The 18,450-nt window shown below is 38.6% G+C and overlaps 1 protein-coding gene across 4 annotated transcripts in view; it reads left to right on the top strand.

The window, feature by feature from the left end:
* The window catches only part of LOC117531025 (disintegrin and metalloproteinase domain-containing protein 11-like), a 62,229-nt gene extending 54,481 nt beyond the window's left edge, over positions 1-7,748 (top strand). Inside the window, exons 25-27 of one of the 4 annotated variants that reach the window (XR_004566502.1) lie at positions 2,035-2,052; positions 4,615-4,849; positions 7,155-7,748. Coding sequence is in view for 3 of the 4 variants with exons in the window: in XM_034194025.1 (XP_034049916.1) it covers positions 2,035-2,105 (71 nt within the window). In the remaining variant the exon portion in view is untranslated. Of the gene's footprint in view, positions 1-2,034; positions 2,433-4,614; positions 4,850-7,154 lie in introns of those variants that run through there. The other 3 variants (XM_034194024.1, XM_034194023.1, XM_034194025.1) reach the window with 3 other exon arrangements.
* The last annotated feature ends 10,702 nt before the right edge of the window (positions 7,749-18,450 follow it).

Here is an 18,450-nt window from a genome sequence, read left to right as displayed (position 1 = left end):
GAATGGCGTGTGAGTCCAGAATGTAATTATCATTGTCCATTGTTCAGTGTTGTTGGCTAATATCCATAGTTTCTCCAAAAATATTAGTCCTGTCAACATTCCATTTTGGAGGTGTTCATCCTTCACCCAACCTACATACGCATACCAAACGGCAAATGTTAGTTCTCTCCAGTTTGTCTGTGATCGACGTTGTACGCATGCACGCAGAGCTTTTTTGTCTTTTCTGCATTCTGCCACAAGCAGGTGCTTCTATTTTTACAAACACACAAACAAAGACAGTGGCTGAAGACATCAAACACACTACAGTTCTCACTCAGTGTAACAGCAACATGACACTTAACTCACTTGTGGTAATGGCAACATGATACTTAACTAAACTGGCTAATCCAATTGAACTACAAAACACAATAAATCAGTAACACTGACAACACTGTTAAACTAACATGCACCACAATAACAACATTTAAAACCCCAAAACCCTGAACTCCCATGGTGCATTGCAGCATAACTTCTATTGTTCACAGTTGTTAGCTAATATCGCTAATTTCTTCAAAAATATTAGTCCTGTAAACTTTCCCTTTTTGCAGCGTTCATCCTTGACCCAAAATACACAAGCATAACAAATGACAAATGTTAGCTTGTTATGTGTCGGACGCAGCTCGGAGAACCGACCAGCGTTTGAAGGACCCAGTATGAAATAAGCAGAGCACGGTACAAAGGCTAACTGAATTTAATACATAACAGTGATGTGATACAAAACAACAAAAGAGTGTGCGGTCTGGCGTGGTGGTGATACGGTGCGCTCCCAGCAGCGCTAACGGTCCGGAGCCAGAAGCCGTTCGGACCCAAGGACCCCGCCGACACCCCCCAGGTGGCCGCAACAAACCGAGTCTGTGAAAGAAGGAACCATTATGTGAGTCCACACTCTACACACAGAGAGACCACTCAAAGGTGTACATAAACAGCAAACACTTCCTGGCTTAATTACTAATCAGCTTCCCAACCTGCAGGCATGGAACATCCAGTTCACAAAACTCCACTGCAGTGGAAGCCGATACATGACTAACGTACAGCTCAATATAATAAGGTGTGAGGGACACCACATTTACTGACTGTATAAACGTTAGTCACAAAATCTAACGTACCTCAGGAAGTGTGCTGACGAGCGTGAGACCTCACCCCCTCCTCTTTCACAGACCGTGCATCAAACCCTGGACGTTCTCTGCATCCACTGATGATGAGATGGCTCCCGAGACGACGATCTCACCCGTCTGGTCACAAGGTCGAGTCTCTGGCAAATACACACTGTATACTCCAGTCTTAAATGCCACCATGTTCCAATCCATATAGATGCACCACAGCTGTGAGTCCTGACGAGCCGCAGGTGATCAGGGTGAGGTCCTGATAACCTCAGCAACACAGCCACTCAGTCCCAAATGCAAGCCACCTGGAAGGAAAACCAAAAGACAGAAACAAAAAGGCAGCCAGGCCCCCCCCCAGCCATACAACATAGCTGTCCCCATTTTTTCATGCTCGGAGCCATACACACACATGCACGCACACAGAGGCCACTTAGCTATTTTAATGTAGAATTAAGTGCAGTTTCTTCAGATTACACTGAGAAATAACTTCAGGAAGCTACCTGCATCTTTACAGTCCTATTTGCATGACTGGATTTGACCTGTCTAAGGTTTGCATAATTTTTAAAATTTGCACATTGCTATTTTGCTTCATGTCCTGCCTTGCTGTTGCAATGTGTGCACTGTGCAGCATGCACACAAGTGGAAAAAAAATCTTGTATGGCTGTAGTTTGGAAGGAGTGATCACATCTGAAAGTAGTCAAATATTTTTGGATCCTGCTGACTCTTTGGTTCCTTTTACTTCCGGTAGACTGCAGCCTCAATGCATGTATTTTTCCATACTGCATATTTCATCATGTTTCCTGTATTTTGATGTCACTTGTTCTCTGTTCTTATTGTCTGTTCTTAATTCTCCCCTCCCCAACCCCATGCTGATGCTTTCCTGTGGATCCAGAAACATTCGGCGGGGAAGGTATGATCCCGCTTTTCCAACCTGATGGACTCGAATGCAGTCGGTGTCATTGAACACTGTTCATTAACATAATGCCATGTACTTTATCATAAGCACCCATCTGCTTGTTAATTATCACTTATTCACATGCAGGTCTTTAAAAAATAAAATAAAATAAAAATTCCCATACACTGATTCATAAAAGGTGAATGAGCTCATGAATGGTTTCAAATTGACTCAATATGCTAGTTTTCTTTATTTTTTAATGCATACTGTCTCTGACTCTGCTGCCATTTATAGGGTAGCACTGCTATATCAGACCAGTAATGATAATTTATTAATATTTGCAATATTAAACGGTGAATTTGTCATTAAAGTTGTTGTGTTGATTTTATTCTCCACCACATTTTCATGTACAGTGTCTGTAACACTGTGCAAAGTTTTAGGTTTGATTTTGTAAAAAAATATATATAAATAAATAAATAAAGCAAAATTGTTTCTAAATATATGTTAACACAGAGTGCTAAATGTTACAGTCTAAACAAAGTAAATGTCACATCACGACCCATCACCTTTAAAAGTGATTTTTTTTTTCCCCCTACGTGAACTACAACATAATAATGTGGATTAGTTCTATTGTTGTCTTCTGGAATTATGTATTGTGCTGTTAACCCATAAAATATTGCTTTTTTTTAAATATAATAAGGTCTTTTACTTTCTTGAAAGGGGTTCTGTTATGTAAAATATGTTTTTAATCTGCCTTTTATCAGTTTATAATGGTCACTCCTTCAAGTTAAACATCCTCAGAATTTCATAGTTTTCTCTGTTCAAAGAGAAACTTCTCATGTTATAAGCAAAATTTAATAGTTCATTAGTCTTACTGGATGTCACAGAAATCTATATCAGGATTTGTGTTTTGTCTTGGACACACCCACGAAGACAGTCTGCTCTGTGGGACAACCGTTTCTGTGGGGAAGCAACTCCTTTCCATTTAAAGTGACATGCGTACTTCCTCTGAGATCTCAAAATATTTTTATAATGTGTCACCTCAGTGTTTATTGGGTATTTTTGGTTGCAAACTTTAATATACTGTTCAGATACCTGGTGAAATGTTATTTTTATTTTTAGACCCCTTTATTATACTGTACCTCTTTCATAATACAGAGGCAGAAAAATACCCACTTTTTTTGTGTTAAAGTTCAGGTTCAAGTTTATTTGCCATTTGCAGTATTAAAACCACATTGAAAAAAGCGTGCAAGGAGCACAAAAGTGCACTAGCAAGACATACACAAACAATAAATGACATAAAAGAACATCAAAAATGCCATAAAAAAAGACAAAATAAACCACAAAATAATTTAAGATACATTTAAAACTCATCAAAAAGTGTTGATCATTGCCACGGCTTGTGGAAAGAAACTTTTTCTATAACGTGATGTCCCACACTGAAAAAAATGCTACTTTGGATCAACTTAAAAAAAAATTGATGTAATTTGTTACAGCCAATTTTTTTAGTTTCTCACAATGTATATTTAGTATTTTGTAAAGCGATTCCAGCAGATTTAAACTGGAAACCACAATTTTCCATTAGACCAATGTAAATAAGTACTTTGAATGAAGTGCACTGTGTTTCACTTTTTTCAGTGCACATTTAATAGAACGATAGCGCCTACCCGAGGGAAGAAGCTCAAACAGGTCCCTCGCGTGATGCAGGAAGTCTTTAGTAATAGCCAAAGACCGGGACTGAAGCCTTTTTTTGTAAATGCCCTCCAGGACAGGACAGTATATCAGTAAATTTATCATTTACTGATATACTAATAAAGAAAAATCATCAAAAACCTCACTTGAAATTTGCACAAATGTGATCCCTGCAGTGGCAATCAATCTGCTGTGCCAGAGAATAAACTTGGAAACTGCATGGCTGCGTGCAAATACGCAAAGAAAATTTTGATATGTTCAAAATCTCTGTCATGCATTCATTTTGTGAACTAGACCTGAACATTGCGCATACAATTCAAAAACACTGTTTGTCAATGCGAGTTAATGCGAGTCAATACATCACAGTGCAGCTCATGTGAACGATTATGACGAGATGTTACATCTATAATAAACATAATTTTACAGATACTCATAAGAAGGAATGAAAATGCAAGTGTTTTACTAAGCCATTACAATATAAATATTACAAATACATAATTACCTTTGAGATGATTCCAAATGCATTCTCGATGTCATGAAGAGCACAAGAACACCTGCAGCTGTAGAAAATTGCTCTGTGATTCTGGAGTGAGTAGAGGTGGTTTCATCAGCCAAGTTCTGAGAGCAAATGATTAATCTCCTCCGAAATAATTTTTTTATATAACACAGCACCCACTGGCACAAAGGGCAGCATCCAGTGGGACGAATTGCACGGTGGTGCAGGGGTTGAATGCATGAAAGTGTCAAGGTGCCTTCAGTATTGTATCTGATTCTTTTGAGTTAGCTTTTTTGTATCTGATTTCACAAATGTTTTCTTCTTCCCCCACCTCTTTTTTCATCCCTCCTTCCTGTCATCCCCCCCCCCCCCCCCCCTTCTCTTTATAGATCTTCAGGAGTCTGAGCCGGCTCTCTCCACTGTCTTGCCCTCTTTTTTACCCTCTGTCCAGTCCTATCTGAGGGGACAAAACAAAGTCATCTTTCACATGTTCTGCAAGTGGTTCCAAGCTGTCTGCTCTATCTTTCTGTCCTTTCTGGCTTAATTATTGCCATTTCTGTTCTTGTGGAGTGACTTTTTTGTGTGGAGAGGGCACAAGCCCTGAGGACAGATTCTTATCACATCTAACAGACAGCCCACAGAAGGCACAAAGTGCGTCCAAAAAATTTTTTTTGACAATTTTTGTTACAAGCAGGCATCTATGCTAGATCAAGTCCTTATATAGTAAGGTTTCACATCAGGGGCGATGCCAAAAATAAAAATCATTTTTGGGCCAAAAACCTCTATTTTTGGGTCAAAATTCAAAAATGGTCCAATCCTTTTGATATGCATATCACATTACTCGTCTTGACGAGTAGAGTTCAAAAATATATAGTTTGACCTATTTTTGACCTTGCGTTACGTCACAATGACCGAAAATGTGGAAAGGGCAACGCACTTTTCGTGAAGGGTCATATTCATAAAATCTGTTATGATGGTCCGATTATGACAATTTTGGTGTCTAATTATATGTTTTCTTGCACAAGAAAACCAATAAGACAACTTACATAGACCATTATGCCAGTCTTAGCTATGAAAATGTCAGATAAGATGGGTCTATTGATTAACTTTATCCAACTTCAAAATGGTTATGACATCAAAATTGATCATAATTGGCCTCTTTTACATCAAGCACATTAATTAAATATAAAAATTGCATTAGTATGTTTTTTGTGAATATAAAGAAAATCAGAATACAAAAGCAAAGAAGACAGAGATATTTTAGAGTACACTATGGCTAATTTATTAAAAACATTTTTTATGATTCATTGTTTCCATTACACAACATACACTTGATACCTCAAGTATCAGAACCATTCAAAATAAGTTCAATACACCCACTGACATTTTTTGTTGTTGTTGTTATTAGTACCAAATTGACAAATTTTAGTTACCTTAAAGGGGCATTCCATAAAAAATTAAACTGTTTACCACCCATGTTATGGAAAAACATATATTAATATGATTTTGGTAAAACTATGATTTGATGTGATTTGACATCATTTGAAGTATATTAGGGTGTAAATAGAGGGAAAAGGTACAAACAACAACCAAAACAAGACATCTTAGGGCAAAAAATATCAATTTTCTTAGAATCACATTTTCTGATTCATTGTTAACTTTACACATCATAATTTGCAAGTTCAAGCATCAGAGCCAAGGAACTATAAATTGTGTTGTTAATGTAAATTCCAAGAGGTACCTTTTTTCTCTTGTAATAAATGTAGATCCAAAACTGCATAATTCTGAAATTAGATTACAAATAAACACATTCAAAGGACATTCTATATAAATTCCAAAACTGCAAATACAGCATTTTAAGTGTTTTGTTGTGTTAGCTACTTAAAGCAATCAACCCATGCAACACTGACCACTCTTAAAGCACTTACAGGCTGCAGTCTTGCATTTTGCCTCACATCCCTTTTTCCCTCTATTTACTCCCAGATATACTTCAAATGATGTCAAATCACATCAAATCATAGTTTTACCAAAATCATATTAATATATGTTTTTCCATAACATGGGTGGTAATCAGTTTAATTTTTTATGGAATGCCCCTTTAAGGTAACTAAAATTTGTCAATTTGGTACTAATAACAAAAAAAAATAATGTCAGTGGGTGTATTGAACTTATTTTGAATGGTTCTGATACTTGAGGTATCAAGTGTATGTTGTGTAATGGAAACAATGAATCATAAAAAATGTTTTTAATAAATTAGCCATAGTGTACTCTAAAATATCTCTGTCTTATTTGCTTTTGTATTCTGATTTTCTTTATATTCACAAAAAACATACTAATGCAATTTTTATATTTAATTAATGTGCTTGATGTAAAAGAGGCCAATTATGATCAATTTTGATGTCATAACCATTTTGAAGTTGGATAAAGTTAATCAATAGACCCATCTTATCTGACATAATTGTATTTTCATAGCTAAGACTGGCATAATGGTCTATGTAAGTTGTCTTATTGGTTTTCTTGTGCAAGAAAACATATAATTAGACACCAAAATTGTCATAATTGGACCATCATAACAGATTTTATGAATTTGACCCTTCACGAAAAGTATGTTGACCTTTCCACATTTTCGGTCATTGTGATGTAACACAAGGTCAAAAATAGGTCAAACTATATATGTTTGAACTCTACTCGTCAAGACGAGTAATTTGATATGCATATCAAAAGGATTGGACCACTTTTGAATTTTGACCCAAAAATGGGGGGTTTTGGCCCAAAAATGGCCAAAAAAATGATTTTTATTTTTGGCATCGCCCCTGATGGGAAAACCTTACTATATAAGGACTTGATCTAGCATAGATGCCTGCTTGTAACAAAAAATGCTGAAAATAATTTTTTTGGAAGCACTTTTCTGCCTTCTGCTGGCTGTCTGTAAATGATTCTCAGGGTTTGTCTGGTTGAAAATGTCTACTTTGATGTCATTTTTCTAACCTTGTTTGTTGCTTGTTACAGTCATATTTTCATCATTTACCTTTTCCTGAAAGTTTCACTTTTCTTCACTCTGGTTTTGCATTGGCTGTTATGCTTTACGCCTTTAAATGATTTCACAGTGAAAGCACAGAATGCAATTATAATACTTAAGCTCATGGACAATACAGCCAGTTTGGTGATTGTGCAAAATGGCAATAGAAGCAATTGTGAAAATTAACATTTTATCTACATAAATGAAGGTTTCATACAGTATTGCAAGATTAGGCCTTTACATTCCACAGTATTAGCCATAATTTGTACTCTCCTCATCTGCTGCTTTTCATTACCAACCAATACGTCATCTAAATCAATGCTTTTGAATAATAGGCATGACTGTATGAACATATAGCTGCAAGGAAACAATCACTTGTAGTCTATCTGTGTGCTGACAGGTCAGATAGATCATTGCACATGTACACAAACAATGTTTTTTCCCACTGTACGATATGTAATCCACCTATAAATAATATGCATACAAGTATGCTGAACATGGGTGCTGTTGTACATAGTGTATAATACAGCTAAAAGCAGTGACTCACTGCCGCCCCTCAGTGGACACACAAGTCTGGAAAAATGTTTTATCCGGTGAGTTTGGAATATTGTGGATTAGCATCAGGGATTCAAATCTTTAGGTTTGTAGTCACATTTTAATGAAGTGCGCCTTTCCAACTTTACACATTTTAAACTTAACGATTGTTTTACCCCCCGTACTGTTTGAAGGGTGCTGCAATGCCCTTCAGAACATATCACTGCATTTTCTTATATGCCTCTGAAATACATTTTTAGGATGGAAAATTGCATACGTACACTTCAGATTAACTTTATGGAGATGCTGTCGTAAGTGCAGATTTAAATGTAGGCTTGTTGGATGAAATGCTGCAATTGAGCTTGTTCAAAGTTAAGTTGTCATAAATGTTACTTAAAGGAGAAGATTGTTTTTTATCCTAGGCTTTGTTTTAGATGTGGGGGTCATCTTGTCATGCTGAACAAAAATGAATTTATCAGTAATTACCACTTAGTTTATTTAGAATGCAAGCACCGCCTCAGCAGGCAGAAGCTAAATGGCTACTATTACTGGAAGGGGGTCCATTCTGTAAGACTTGGCCCCTCCTCAGCAGTTGATTTCTAAATCCTCAGTACACAGCAGCAGAGGAGGACAGCTAAGCTAAGGTAAGCAGCTAACTTTGTAATCAGCTCTTCAAAAAGTTTGTTTACATTTGGTGAGCCAGTCAGGTGCATGTTTACCTCTGCATTGAGACAATATGTAAAATAGACACTTCTAATGACATTTGCACCAATTCAATGGTGACAAGAAGCGGTTTACTCTGCCTGTCCAATAACATTAATTAGCTGGTTGGCTTGTGCTTGCTGTGGTAGTGTTTGCATTTGAAATAAATACGAGTAATGCATAATATTTTGTAATGTATAATATTTTTTTTCTTTTGAACCAAGTGAAAAGATGACCCCCACAACATCTAAAAATAGAGCTTAGGTTCAAAAAAGCTGAACTCCTTTAAATCAATTTGGATCCATCTGTTTCATTTTGTAGGAACGGTGTTGTAATGTCACTCTGAACTGGCTACAGTATTAGAAGGAATAATGATTTAAAGAACACCTGGTCATTTTCATGAAATTGCAAGGCTGGTTTTCTGCTAAGAGACCCTGGGGGGGGGGGGGGGGGGGGGGGGGGGAATGAGTGAATGAGCCCCCAGTAATTTATCCCTTACATTTACTCCCAAACTGTAAAATTAAGGTAAAAAAGTTACTTTCTTCCACTTTAAGGTTCCTTTCAGTGGAAAATTATGATTCAAGGCGCTTATCATTTGATCCAAATTACTTAAAAATGACTACTTTTATGCACAATCAGTCATGCAGACACACACACCCTCAATCTTATAAAAATATGTACACCAGTTTTTGAGTTATTGGCAAAAATTAACCAAGACATCTTAACCTTTATTTAACCAGATAAAAAAACCCACAGAGATTGAAACCTCTTTTGTAAGGGTGACCTTGCCAAGAAAGGCAGCAGCACATGTCATAAGAAACAAATTAACATCAAGGTAGCCATTAAAATAAATAAAATACATACAATTTACAAATGAAACAATTATTTTGGTCATAGTAACAATATAAAAGTAAAAAAAAAGTTTTAAAACACAGGCACTTTTCAAAAGATTTCCATTCTCTGTTTCTTGAAATAGAGTGGAAAACTTTCAGAGCAATCAACCCCGACAGTTTCAGTTCAGATTGGAGAACATTCCAAGCAGAGGGAGCAGAATTATTTCCCATTTCAGTGCGAACATGAGGTACACGAAAGCACAATGTCATTCGAGCTCAAAGCATAATGGCTTTCAGATTTCCGAAGTAAACTGGAGAAATAAGTTGGAACTAAACCAAATAAGAGCCATGCAAACCAGTCATCCAATGTGTATTGCCTTACATGTAAAGAAGACATGCCAGCATTAGCATACAACTCACAGCGGTGGGTGAGGCGGCTACAACCAGTGATAAATCTCAGAGCACAATGGTACATCCTACATTAAATAATAGATCCACATAATTTTTCAATTTCAATTTTTCAATTTATTTTCATTTATATAGCGCCAAATCACAACAGAGTTGCCTCAAGGTGCTTCACACAAGTAAGGTCTAATCTTACTAACCCCCAGAGCAGCAGTGGTAAGGAAAAACTCCCTCTGAGGAAGAAACCTCAAGCAGACCAGACTCAAAGGGGTGACCCTCTGCTTGGGCCATGCTACAGACACAAAACGAATATACAGGAAATGCTGTTGGTGCACAGGACAGGAGGGTTTCCAGCACAACTACCACACCCATCTCTGGATGGAGCTGCACCTTAGACAGAGAGAAAAAAACAGAATCAGGCATCAGAAAGACAAGAAATATAGTATAATTTGTCAGCATTAAACAACAAGAAAAACAGGAAATACTAAGGTGATAGCCGGCCACTAGCCCTAAGCTTCACTAAAAGACCCACAATTTAGGTAAAGTTGAGGCCGCGGCCCACTCCGTTTCCTAATCAAAATAATTAAAAGAGTAAAAAGCGTAGAACTATACTATGCCAGTACGCTAGCCATACGAAAACGAAAATAAGTGTGTCTTAAATCTGGACTTGAAAGTTTCCACAGAATCTGACTTTTTATTGACGCAGGGAGATCATTCCACAGAACAGGGGCATGATAAGAGATAGCTCTATGACCCGCAGACTTGTTATTCACCCTAGGGACACAAAGTAGTCCTGTACCCTGAGAACGCAAAGCCCGGGCCGGTACGTAAGGTTTAATTAGGTCAGCTAGGTAGGGAGGTGTCAGTCCATGAATAATTTTATAGGTTAGTAGCAGAACCTTAAAATCTGATCTCACTGGGACAGGATGCCAGTGAAGGGATGCCAAAATGGGTGTAATGTGGTCAAACTTTCTGCTTCGTGTCAAAAGTCTGGCTGCAGCATTTTGAACCAGTTGGAGAGCCCTAATGCTGGACCACGGTAAGCCAGAAAATAAAACATTGCAGTAGTCCAATCTAGAAGAGATAAATGCATGGATCAGGGTCTCAGCATCAGCCATAGACAGGATGGGATGGATCTTTGCTATATTTTGGAGGTGGAAGAAAGCAGTCCTCCTAATATTTCTAATGTGGAGGTCAAAGGACAATGTAGGATCAAAAATTACCCCAAAGTTCCTCACTTTGTCAGTGTGATGTATGACACACGAGCCTAGGCTAAGTGTTAACTGGTCAAATTGATGCTGATGTCTCACTGGACCAAGATCCATCATTTCAGTCTTATCAGAGTTTAAAAGTAGGACGTTTCTAGACATCCAACTTCTCACTGCTGCAAGGCAGTCTTCTAATGATTTTATGTGAATGAGATTACCAGCAGTTATCGGCATGTATAACTGAGTATCATCAGCATAGCAGTGAAAGGTAATCCCAAAACACTGCAATATGTGCCCAAGGGGTGCTATATAAAGGGAGAAAAGCAGGGGGCCTAAGACGGACCCCTGTGGAACCCCAAATTTCGTGTCACTAAGGTTAGAGGTAGTGTTACTGTGCAAAACACAGTGAGAACGACTGGTCAAGTATGACGTCAGCCATGCAAGGGCACTCCCAGTAATCACAAAATGATTTTCCAACCTATCAAGTAGAATAATAAAACCTATATACCTATATAAAAACCTATATAAAATAATATTCTTCTCTACAAGAGTCAAGACAGAAGTCAGACTACCAGAGCAAGAATTTTAGCTGAGGAAGCTTCTGCGATTTGAAGCGAAACGTCCTCGCGTCAAGCAACCCAGTCCAGTCAAGCTTCTCTACTATATCAAGTAGAATATGATGATCCACTGTATCAAATGCAGCACTGAGATGTAACAGCACCAGAACCGTAGTGGTGTCCAAATCCATTGCAAGCAGAAGATCATTCACCACTTTAGTGAGAGCTGTCTCTGTGGAATGATATTTTGTAAAAGCAGACTGCAGTGGCTCAAAGAGATTACTCTCAGTAAGGTGGTCCACGAGCTGGCGTGACACCACTTTTTTCAGAATTTTAGAGCGAAATGATAGATTTGATATCGGCCGATAGTTTTTCAATACACTAGGGTCAAGATTAGGTTTCTTAAGTAATGGCTTAATCACTGCAGATTTGAAACATTTAGGAACAGATGCAGAAGTTAAAAAAAGATTAATAATTTCCAGCACAGTCGTCCCAAGAGTGGGCCACAGGTCCTTAAACAGTTTTGTTGGTATAGGATCAAATAAACACGTTGTGCTTTTGTTGAGTTACAAGTTTCGTCAGCATGCGTAGAGAGATACTCTCAAATTCTGTAAATCTAGGTTATACCTCAGTAATGGTGCCCACCTCAATAGTAGGGTGTAGTGGCTGGGTTGAGGCATGCTGGGATATGTTTAACCTAATGTCTTCTATTACACATATGTCTCAATATTTAATAATCCTTAAAAAATGTTCCATAAGATCTGTTTCATGCAATGAATCAAACTGAAGTAGACGTGTGGTATCTTACCGGTATTTGTTTCTGTGTACAGCACAGGCTCCATCCCTAATTTTTAGAGACTCTTTAACATCAGGTGTACCAGATGTTAAAGAGCTTTTTATGTACCTCTTGTCAGCTACATAAAAAGTGCTTGATTAGTTGAATTTGTCCAGTGTTGACGTACAGAACTGCACAATTTGTCCAGTGTTGACGTACAGAACTGCACAACAGCACAGGTGCCAGAGGAGATGATCTAAATGACACTGCCAGTCGACCTCCAGCAGCATTTAAGGAATGTGTTGACATGTTGAGCTGCACTCTGGTGTTGTTTGGACATGCAAACCTGCACCTTGAAGGACTCAGAGAATAACCTCAAGAAATTCCTCCATTAAAAAAAACTGACTTATGGGAACAACTTTACACTTGATAGCATGTAAAATGTAAATTTTGTGTGAAGGAGAAGTAAAATATTATCCCTTTAATTGTACTGAGCTGCACAACATCATGCATACTGCTGAAAAAAGATCACATTTAGCTGGAGGCTCAGGTTGTTTTATTTTGTGATCTGGCTCCTTTGCACATGTACATCATTATGAATCTTAAGATAACCATATTGTCATTTAATGTAAATACTTGTATTAAAATGTCCCTGGCCCTCACTGGCTGTATTCTGGTGTATGTGTGAGATTTGTGTTTCTGGTATTTCAGTTCAAATTTATGATGTGATGCTGCAGGCCACATTAATTCCAAAAGTGTCTCTTTCTTGTTGCAGTGTAACCCAAGTGTGAAGAGATAATGCAGTAATTTTATGATATTTTGCAAACCAGATAAGTTCTGATAAAACTCATTTTGTTTGTTTGTTTGTTTGTTTGTTCCAATAATCTTCCCAGGTGCTTGGACAAATTTCCATCGAAGTTACTGCGTGCTTGTAGGTTGATCCCATAATTACCCATAAGGAGTTTGTTTTGGGGTGCTTCATGGTTCGCACTGTTGCCTTGCAGCAAGAAGGTCATGGGTTTGATTCCCACCTGCGTGAGGGTGTGAATGTGTTTGTCTGTGTACGTATATGTGGCTTGTGACAGACTGGCATCTTGTCCAGGGTGTACCCCGCCTCACACACATGACTACTGGGATAGGCTCCAGCAACCCCGTGACCCTTAACTGGAGGAAGTGGGTATAGAAAATGGATGGAGTTTGTTTTGGTCAAGGTCAAAATTACAATTTTTCATTCGGATATCCACCAAACTTGACACATAAATGTAGGGAGGTTCTGAAATTTCCTAGGCAACGTGAAATTTACAAAATATCAATGATTGGGGTGAAATGTCAGATTGCCGCAGCCCTTATTACGTTTACCAAATAGACCTAAATAAACATTTGTGAAATTTCATACTGTCTTCTTACGTTAGCTATTTCAACAGTTCTTTTAGTCAGACAGGAAAGATTGTTTTACCTGCTTTACATGTTTCAGCTACTTCCTGTAGCCTTCCTCAGAAGCGTCACAAGATGGGGAAGTGACGTGTCTTATAGGCTGCTACTTCTTGATTTGGCCAGACAGCAGGGGGAACTTACGCCCCCTACTGTCTGACGTCTTCTCCAGGATGGCATCCCATGTATGTGATAGGGTGTAGGCCCCCTCATCCTGATTCATGCTTCTTGGACCTCGCTTGCGGATCTCGATGGCCTCTCTGATCCAGCGGTGGTATTTGTTGCCTTCAGCACGTATGACCCTGGCATTGGTCCAGTCCATGATGTGATTTTTCCTCTTGCAATGGTCGGATATGGCTGATTTGAGATTTTCCTGCTCAGCTTGTTCTTTTATTGCACTTGTTTGTCTATTGGCTGTCTCTTTTTCACATTCTTTTTGATGTTCATTTTTCCTTGTTCCAAATTGTCTCCCTGTCTCCCCAATGTATGAGGTCTATTAGAAAAGTATCCGACCTTATTATTTTTTCAAAAACCATATGGATTTGAATCACGTGTGATTACATCAGACATGCTTGAACCCTCGTGGGCATGCGAGTGTTTTTTCACGCCTGTCGGTTACGTCATTCGCCTGTGGGCAGTCTTTGAGTGAGGAGTCGCCCACCCTCTCTTCGATTTTTTCATTGTTTAGGAATGGCTCAGAGACTGCTGCTTTGTTTGATCAAATTTTTTTCAAAACTGTAAGGCACAACTGAGTGGACACTATTCGATAAATTCAGCTGGTTTTCGGTAAAAATTTTAACGGCTGATGAGAGATTTTGGTCTGTAAGTGTCGCCGTAAGGACGGCCCACGGCGCCTGACGGCGATCTACACTTCGAGGCGGCAGCGTCTCGCCGTTTCAAGTTGAAAACTTCCACATTTCAGGCTCTGTTGTCCCAGGAAGTCGTCAGAGAACAGAGAACTTTCAGAAGAAGTCGGCATGAGGAGTTTATTCGGACATTCCATTGTTAACGGACATTTTGTAATGAAAGAACGTGCGGGCAGAGTCACATGTCGGGCTGGACCCGACCGCGGGGGGTCGCGACAGGAAAAACACCTCCGTTGGAAACCTTAACGGCAAGTTGGAACATGCCCAAGCTGTTAAACAATTTTTCAGTTACTCACTTGTTGAAAGCCATCAAAAGCCGCCTGAATTTTACAAATCGTTTTCAACACGGAGGTGTTTTTCCTGTTGTGGCGCACACAGATTTGCCGAGTCGTCACGGAAACGACTCGCGATTTTGCGCGCACGTCTTTCATTAAAAAATGTCGTTAAACAGTGGAATGTCCGCATAAAGGCCTCATGCCGGCCTCTTCTGAATCTTCTCTGTTCTCTCACGACGTCCTGGGTGAATTAAGCCTTAAATTAGGATGTTTTCAGGTCGAAACAGGCCGACGACGGCGCCTGGAAGCGCTACACGACGTCCCGCTCCGTGGGAAGTCCTTACACCGACAGAAACACCCCATAATGTCTCATCAGCCGTTAAACTTTTCACCGAAAACCAGCGTAATATCTCGAATAGTGTCCACTCGGATATTCCTCACAGGTCCAGAAAAAAATTTGATAAAGCAACGTGCGCCGTCTCGAGCAGCGTGTGAAACAAAATAATTCAGCCGAGAGGGCGGGACCACATCTCACTCAAGGCCTGCCCACAGGGAAATGACGTCACCGACACGCGTGAAAAAACTCACGTATGCGCACGAGGGTTCAAGCATGATTGGTGTAATCGCACGTCATTCAAATCCATATAGTTAAAAAAAAATAAAAGGGTCGGTTTATTATCTAAGAGACCTCGTATGTGTTGTTGCATGATAAGCATGGTATTTCATATATTACATCACATTTGTGTTCTGGTTTTATTTTGTCCTTGGGCCTAACTAAAAGCTGTCTGAGTTTGGTGTGTGGTTTGACCGGTGTATTGATATTGTATTTTTTCATGACTCTTTGGATGCGTTCAGTGACCCCCCTGATATATGGCAGTGTGACTATGGCCGGTTTGTTTTTGTTGAGAGTGTTCTTTTTCTTCTTTTGTACGTGTTTTTCTGTGTTTTGTACCTGTTTTTTTACCTTTTTCTATTGCCCATTGTGGATAATGGCAGTTTGTGAGTGCATTGTGTATGTGTGTCTCCTCCTCTTAGCCACCATAGGACAGGATGAAATATTCATATCACACGATGTCATATCACTTTTTACAAAAACCCCAGTAGAAGCCACACTCAACATCGTACACAGTAGACTCAGTAAGGACAAATCACTCCGGAAACTAACCAAACTCACAGTTGAAGACATCATGTCACTACTCAGATTCGTTGCAACATCCACTTATTTTCAATACAACACCACCATATACAAAAAGACTGAAGGTTTCACCATGGGAGACCCGTTATCAGCCATTATGAGCGGATATTTCATGGAGCATCTGGAACAACAAGCTATATCCACAGCACCAGCAGATTGTAGCATATTGTTTTGGAAAAGGTACATCGATGACATTTTAGAAAAAATTAAAACCGGACACACACACAACAGCTCACAGATCACCTCAACACCATAGACCATACAGGCAGCATCAAATTCACATACGAAGAGGAAACAAACAATGAAATAGCTTTTTTGGATTTAAAAATACACCACAACACAGACGGCAGTATCAAACTTAAAATACACAGGAAACCCACACACACGGACCAATATTTGCTCTGGATATCAGAACACCCCTCAGAACATCAGCTGTCAGTAGTCAGAACACTGTACAACCGGGCCACTATAGTCACAGATACACAGGACAGGGAAGAGGAGGAGACACACATACACAATGCACTCACAAACTGCCAGTATCCACAATGGGCAATAGAAAAAGGTAAAAAAAACAAAACAGGTACAAAACACAGAAAAACACGTACAAAAGAAGAAAAAGAACACTCAACAAAAACAAACCGGCCATAGTCACACTGCCATATATCAGGGGGGTCACTGAACGCATCCAAAGAGTCATGAAAAAATACAATATCAATACACCGGTCAAACCACACACCAAACTCAGACAGCTTTTAGTTAGGCCCAAGGACAAAATAAAACCAGAACACAAATGCGATGTAATATATGAAATACCATGCTTATCATGCAACAACACATACATTGGGGAGACAGGGAGACAATTTGGAACAAGGAAAAATGAACATCAAAAAGAATGTGAAAAAGAGACAGCCAATAGACAAACAAGAGCAATAAAAGAACAAGCCGAGCAGGAAAATCTCAAATCAGCCATATCCGACCATTGCAAGAGGAAAAATCACATCATGGACTGGACCAATGCCAGGGTCATACGTGCTGAAAGCAACAAATACCACCGCTGGATCAGAGAGGCCATCGAGATCCGCAAGCGAGGTCCAAGAAGCATGAATCAGGATGAGGGGGCCTACACCCTATCACATACATGGGATGCCGTCCTGGAGAAGACGTCAGACAGTAGGGGGCGTAAGTTCCCCCTGCTGTCTGGCCAAATCAAGAAGTAGCAGCCTATAAGACACGTCACTTCCCCATCTTGTGACGCTTCTGAGGAAGGCTACAGGAAGTAGCTGAAACATGTAAAGCAGGTAAAACAATCTTTCCTGTTTGACTAAAAGAACTGTTGAAATAGACCTAAATAAAGTTCAAACACATGCATTTTGTTTACCTGTAATTTCACAGCCCTCAAACCAAAGTGTTTTTATATTATTAATAATCAGCTTGCTCACTTTTCATACAGTATGATTCTGATCAGTATGAGGCTTATGTGAGTGGAAGATTTTAGTCTAGCAAAGAAAATATCTTCACCTCTTGAGACGCCCATGGTTAAATAACATGAGGAAACATCTCTTTACTGCAGATTGTAGTCTTTATTAAAAATAAAAAGCTGAATAGTCACAGTGTGGAAAAAAACATCAGTACAACTTTAATAAAAATTTAAATGTGTAAAATCTGCATAAATAATAGAGTTAAAGTAAAATGAAAGATTTAGAAAAAAAATCAAAATATGTAAATAATTGTGAGTATTGGAGATAAAAATGCTCCAGTGTCAGAAATTAGGCAAAGTTAACCTAGAAATAAGAAAAATGTTAATAAAATTGTGATGCATTACTTATTTTTTCAAAAAAAAAAAAAGTTATATATTGTAAATGTAAACATGCCAAAGCAAAAAAATAAAAAACAAAATAAGAAAAATTATGAATCCCCAGAGAAGATGAAAATTAGACATGAAATCTCCAAAAAATGTTTCATTTATTTCTCCAAGACATCTATGAGGTTTTTTGTGAAACCAAAATGAGATGATAGTTTATTTCTTCTGTCTCTCTGTTTTGTTTCCAGAACAGAAAGACGCCAAAAATCTCAAATTATCCTCCTTAAAGTTTCAAAAGATCCCATCAAGCTTTTAAGTAATTCTAAGAGACAAAATAGAAACTAAAAGGTTGAAGTGAGAATCTCAGTTTTTGTCTCTTGACCTGTTGAAGAGCAAACTTAGAGCAGTAAAAATTTTCTTGTAGATAATATTAAAATTTTTAGATGGGCTTATTATAAGTTTAAATAAATGTGCAATTCATGCCCTTTCTTATTATGATGTATTAGACCTGGTAGCTTGACAATTTTGTGAATTTTTAGCGGGTGGTTCTTTTTATGGTGGTGTCATTTCTGTTATAGCCTCTGTAGGAGGTGTGACAGCTGGTTGCGGTGCATCTGGAAAGTA

This window comes from Thalassophryne amazonica, chromosome 18 (assembly GCF_902500255.1).
Source record: "Thalassophryne amazonica chromosome 18, fThaAma1.1, whole genome shotgun sequence".
Classification (NCBI taxonomy): domain Eukaryota; kingdom Metazoa; phylum Chordata; class Actinopteri; order Batrachoidiformes; family Batrachoididae; genus Thalassophryne; species Thalassophryne amazonica.
The sequence above is the reverse complement of the archived record's forward strand: the minus strand, read 5'-3'. Positions and strand labels throughout refer to the sequence as shown.